Raw genomic sequence first — 5,513 nt, 5'->3', positions numbered from 1 at the left:
ACTTCAACGGCAGCTCCTACATCCGCCTGGCACGCCCCGTCTCCCTCAAGCAGCTCGTCGGTCTCAGCTTCCGCACATGCGTCGGTGAGTGACCGACAGACATAGCGCCGACTACGATATATTTCATATTTACGATGTCTGCTGTACCACTCGCAAACATTTCAGCACACTGTTTCAAATACGGCATTTTCAATATTTTGAAACATTTCTAAACGAACATTAAATATCTGAACATTCAAGCGTAGTATTACGTGAAAAAATAAAAATGATGTTGTTAATACGCAATCCTCTATAACATAAAGTTCGGTCGATTACACGCTCAATGGATTTTGCGCTTGAATCACTACATACTAATGATTATTATTCATGATGAATGTTTGCGTCGCATTCGCTAGACATTCCTAGCGTCCGACGCGGTCGGTCACCGTTCACTGAAGGTATATCACTATATTTAATGACTCATTAGAGCCGTCTATATCTTATAAAACTCGAGTTATCAGACGCAAGCGGCGAGGCCTGCACAGATGACCGTACTTGTAAATACAACTACACAAAAGTAAAGAGCATTGCACGAAGGATCGCTTCCCGGGGGCGGGAGTATGTATTGATTGCACTCGCCCTGACTGCGCCCGCCGGCCGGCGCGATCTCGCTGACGTCTTCTGTACGCTGTGCCGCCGCCGCGTGTGCGAGTGCGGCAGGTCAGTGACTCAGTGCAGCGCCGTCGCCGTCGCCGCCGCCGTCGTAGCCGTTGCTGCCCACAAACAAAATAGTTAACAATCGTGTTCGGTTGGATTCCCAGTGCCGGCACCGATGATGGACACGTCACTGAGGACATCAAGCAAACATATTATGTTATAAGAATAATTGTCATTTTTTATCGGATAGTTTGGCCACTTTTTGCCGCTTCTTCACTTTTAGCCTCTAGCAACTCATTCACTCCATTTGTAATATGAATTAAATATTTTGTAAATTGTTAAACTTATTTAAAATGTCTTACAATTATGGCTAAATCTCACCTTCAAAACTAATCATCGGCGATGCTGAAAGTGAAAAAATTGCATCCATTCTGAACGTATATTACTAAGTGGTGTTGTATAATGAGCGGCGGCGGCGGCGGCGGCGGTGTCGGTGGCGGTGGCGTGGCGGCGTGGCGGCAGCGGAGCGCGCATGTGCTAGACTAGTGACAGGTTTGTGCGGGCTGAGCTCGCGCGCTCGGCATCGGGTGGCCGGTGCCTGCTGCTATCGCACGCACAACCACGACCCGTTCAATTCTTTATTTCTGCAGCGCAGTTATTAACATTTTACGAGCAATTAAAGAAAAAAGATTCAGTTTTTAAAGTGTATGTAATACCACTTTTACTTTACGTTGTATCTCCAAATGTGATGAGACAAGCTACCATCACCACCTGTTGCAATCACAAGTTGCTTGTTTATTTACAAATCAATGATTTGCCTTATTTTTGTGGTACATTACAATATTTTATTAAAATTTAAATCGACTACAATTTTATGTTTATTTTTATATAGTGTAAAGATTTAAATATTGACATTTTTACACACAAATTATTAATTTTAAAACAAAACACAATGTTGTATTTTGTTAAAATCTTTTGGGTTTAATTTAGTTTTTGATAAAATGAAATTAATAAACATTTTAACAAAAAATAATATAAATAAGGTAAATGTCTACGGGGAGCAGTGTTATTATTTCGCTAATAACAGAAATAAACTTCACACGCTTTAATTCGGCTATACACCAGAGATGCACTCAAACGGCAGCTTGCCCACAAAGTAAACACCGTGTCAATGATAAATACAACAGGAATGTCACGGCGCCGCGATATGTTTTAGTATTAGGTAGTATGGTATTATATGCGTTAGTTATATTAGGTATTAATTAATAATCATCATCAATGAATGTATCGCGTTCGTCATTGACGGTGTCAACTTGTTAGTAAACTAGAAAGCATTTGTCAGATTGTCAGCAAGATCTGTAACCGTGTCAACTACTAATTAAGGATTTCTGTTAAGATGTAACGGCTCCAAATACATAAAATATATCTACCATATGAACAGATATACCTCTCATAGCTGCAATGTTCTAAATAACGTGAAGCTGCGTTAAAGCGTTAAATTCTATGGATTTCATAGGTCGTTAAGATAAAACGGTGACGTTTGCACGCGACGTCAACGGTATAAGTTGTTAAATCACGATTTTGTAACTATCATTATCGGTAAGGTATAGGAGCGGTGCGTTGCGTTGCGTTGCAGGCGGGGAGCTGTTCTCGCAGCGGTTCGAGGGGTACACGCTGCACGTGACGGCGCTGTTCGAGCAAGTGGTGGTGTCGTGGGCGCGGCCGGGCCAGCCGCAGCGCGAGGTGGGCCTGCCGCAGGAGACGCTCGACAACCGCTGGCACTGGGTCGCGCTGCGCTACCGCCCCGAGCCCCTGTCCTTACTTCTTGAGGTCGATAAGGACACACAGGTGATTCGAGACGGTCCATTGTTCTTCTATAAGTAATGCTTACAATTATTCAAAAACGTATGTGTGACAATTATTACACTTAAAAAAAAATACCACAGTTTTAAGTCCAATCAAATTCAATAGACCTTTGTAGTTGTCCAGTCGAGCAGTATACGACTATGTTGAGTCATTAATACCGTGAAATCATTAAATTGAATCTGAATGTGGCCGTGGCGACATCGTGTCGCAAGGTCGTCATGACTCCGTGTCGTTGTGGCAGGTGATATCGAACGTGACATGGAACCCGGAGCTGCTGAGCCCGGGCGCGCTGGAGGCGGGCGGCGCCGTACTGCTCGTGGGCAACCTCTTCAGCGGCTGCATGCACGAGGGTCCGCAGCTCGAGTTCCACGCGCAGCACGCGCAGGACCACAACGTGCTCTTCGGAAACTGTCCCCTCACCACCGACCAATGTAACGCACAATAACATGTACAATTTTAAATGTGATTTATATATTTTTTACCTTTTAATTATAGTTATATAATTGTTCGCGGGCAGGTATCGATAGGAAAGATGTACTACGCATTCCGCCCAAAGATCACTGCTACAACGAGCCCTGCATGCGCCACGGCACCTGCATCTCCCGCCACGACAGGTTTAATTTCCATAACATTTAAATAAACATAGCGATAGCTTTAAACCAGTTAAGTGGCGGTATTTACGCGATGTGTACGCGTGTGCGCGCAGGTACGAGTGCCACTGCAGCGCGCGCTACACGGGCAACAACTGCGAGGTGGACGCGGGAGACCCGTGCGCCTCCGCGCCCTGCCGGCACGCCGCGCGCTGCCTGGAGGACGCGCGCGGCGACTACGCCTGCCTCTGCGCGCCAGGCTACCACGGTCAGCGCTACACACCATCTCTAATGCCTTTTGCGCGGACCTTCATTTACCTTCATCGCTCATTTATACATAAATATTTGTTGCACAGGAAAGTATTGCGAGCTGGAGGTGTCGCTGGACCCGCAGTGCGTGGCGGGCCCGTGCCGCAACAACGGCAGCTGCAGCGTGCCGGCCGGCGCCGACTCCTACGTCTGCGTCTGCCCGCCGGGTACGCGCGCGCTCGCACCGACGCGGCTGACAGACTTTAAGTTCGACTAAGGAACGTTTGTGACACGTGCGCAGGGTACACGGGCCGCAACTGCGAGACGGACGTGGACGAGTGCGCGGCCGCGGGCGCCGCCGGCCTCGCCTGCCTCAACGGCGGCCGCTGTCTCGACGCCGTCGACGACTTCACCTGCGACTGCAGCGGCACCGGTCCGTCCCGCGCCCCGCTCTCCTCGTGCGCCTTTATCCTGTAGAAGCGCTTTCAAATATAGAAGGATCCGTTTATCTACGGCAGGGTACGGCGGGCCGCGGTGCGACGTGAACGTGAACGAGTGCGAGGAGGAGCGCGGCGTGTGCGGGCACGGCGTGTGCTACGACACGTACGGCGGCTACGTGTGCGCCTGCCTGCCCGGCTACACCGGCGACCAGTGCCAGAAGGTTACAACATTTTATACTTACAGGAAAAATGTAGACTCGTCCGATTACTGTATCAACCTCTAAAATGTGCGTAAAGTTCGAGGCGTATAATTTAGAGTACATTGTTCGGCGTGCAGATGTCGGCGTGCGCGTCCGGGCCGTGCGGCGCGGGCGGGGCGTGCGTGGAGGAGAGCGGCGGCGCGGGGTACCGCTGCGTGTGCGCGCGCGGCTGGGCGCCGCCGCTCTGCGACGCGCCGCTGCCCGCCAGCACGCCACCCCCCGCCCCCGTGTCCGTCCCCGCCCCCACCGCCTCGCCCGCCGCCTGCGCAGACCTGCAGTGCCCGCCCCACTCGCACTGCCGCGACGCCCACTCCCTAGGTAAGTTATATACAAATGTATATGTCATAGAACACACACGTAAGTTGAAACTACAAACGAGCGTGTCATCCGCAGGTCTGCCCGGCATGGTGGCGGGCGTGATGGTCACCAAGCAGGTCATCTGCGTCTGCGATCTCGGATACTACGGTACATTATTCCCTGTAATAGTGAATATCTGAGTGGCTGATGTCGTGTAGGCGTGTCGGGGGTGTCTGTAGTGCGGCATGTGTTGCAGGCGTGCCGGGGCGCGCGCCCAACTGCACGGGGGCGGCGGGCGCGTGCGAGGCGGGCGTGTGCCTCAACGGCGCCACCTGCACGCGCCTCGCCGACCGCATCAACTGCACCTGCGCCCCCGGATACAAAGGTACACGCAACCCGCGTCTACTCCTAATCAAAACATTCATACACAAACTAGAGAGTAATATATAAACAAATGTATTCCTTTTGCAGGGGGTGGAACGGCAAATGGGTTGAAGTATTTTTTTTGTTTTTGGAGCGGCGGCCGCAGCGCACAATAGTTAGTGCGGCATATTGCAGTGTTTGCCTCCTTCGCTGTTCCGCTTTCATTTTTTGTTATCCTGTTCATAGTGATGTGCAGATCAGAGTTATTTTGGCATGTGTTGGTTTTCCTCCGCCGCCGGATCGATGTTGTGCTTTCTTTGTCCGTCTTTTTGTTATTTACTTTAATCATCGTAACACTTCATGGAATGACATTGAAACCTAATAATGAATGGATCTGTTAGCGTTTAGACTTAGTATTAGTTATTTATTTGTGTGGAATGGTCCGTGTAATGCATTACATGTCATCGAATGTCGGTGTATTTAGTTTGTTTGTCGATGCGATGAGGTTCAGATCAGAGGACCCGGAGGCTAACCGGCGTGCGTTGCGTGTGTGCAGGCGTGTACTGCGAGCTGGCGACGGGGACGACGGCGGCGGCTGGCAAGGCGCTCTCGGACCTGAAGGCGGAGCGCTGCGCCTCCGCGCCCTGCGTCCACGCCACCGCCTGCAGGGACCTCGTAAGCATTATCTTAGCAGCAGTAGAGAGCACTCGGTGTGCGCTCGATGTGCTGAGTATGTGCGTTGTGGCAGCAGACGGGCGGGTTCCGGTGCGAGTGCGAGGCGGGGTGGGGCGGGGCGCGCTGCGACGTGCCGG

General features: G+C 50.9%; 1 protein-coding gene across 1 annotated transcript in view; it reads left to right on the top strand.

The window, feature by feature from the left end:
• Window positions 1-2: 2 nt before the first annotated feature.
• crb (cell polarity complex component crumbs) overlaps window positions 3-5,513 on the top strand; it is a gene marked incomplete at its 5' end in the record, with an annotated part of 18,849 nt that continues 13,338 nt past the window's right edge. The window contains 12 exons of the mRNA XM_013310995.1: window positions 3-84; window positions 2,273-2,484; window positions 2,744-2,933; window positions 3,020-3,116; window positions 3,209-3,360; window positions 3,449-3,568; window positions 3,643-3,774; window positions 3,860-4,002; window positions 4,119-4,359; window positions 4,435-4,506; window positions 4,595-4,723; window positions 5,258-5,431. Coding sequence (XP_013166449.1) covers window positions 3-84; window positions 2,273-2,484; window positions 2,744-2,933; window positions 3,020-3,116; window positions 3,209-3,360; window positions 3,449-3,568; window positions 3,643-3,774; window positions 3,860-4,002; window positions 4,119-4,359; window positions 4,435-4,506; window positions 4,595-4,723; window positions 5,258-5,431 — 1,744 coding nt within the window. The remainder of the gene's footprint in view (window positions 85-2,272; window positions 2,485-2,743; window positions 2,934-3,019; window positions 3,117-3,208; window positions 3,361-3,448; window positions 3,569-3,642; window positions 3,775-3,859; window positions 4,003-4,118; window positions 4,360-4,434; window positions 4,507-4,594; window positions 4,724-5,257; window positions 5,432-5,513) is intronic.

Source organism: Papilio xuthus, unplaced genomic scaffold (genome assembly GCF_000836235.2).
Source record: "Papilio xuthus unplaced genomic scaffold, Pxut_1.1 DF827680.1, whole genome shotgun sequence".
NCBI classification, from domain to species: Eukaryota; Metazoa; Arthropoda; class Insecta; order Lepidoptera; family Papilionidae; genus Papilio; species Papilio xuthus.
The sequence above is the reverse complement of the archived record's forward strand: the minus strand, read 5'-3'. Positions and strand labels throughout refer to the sequence as shown.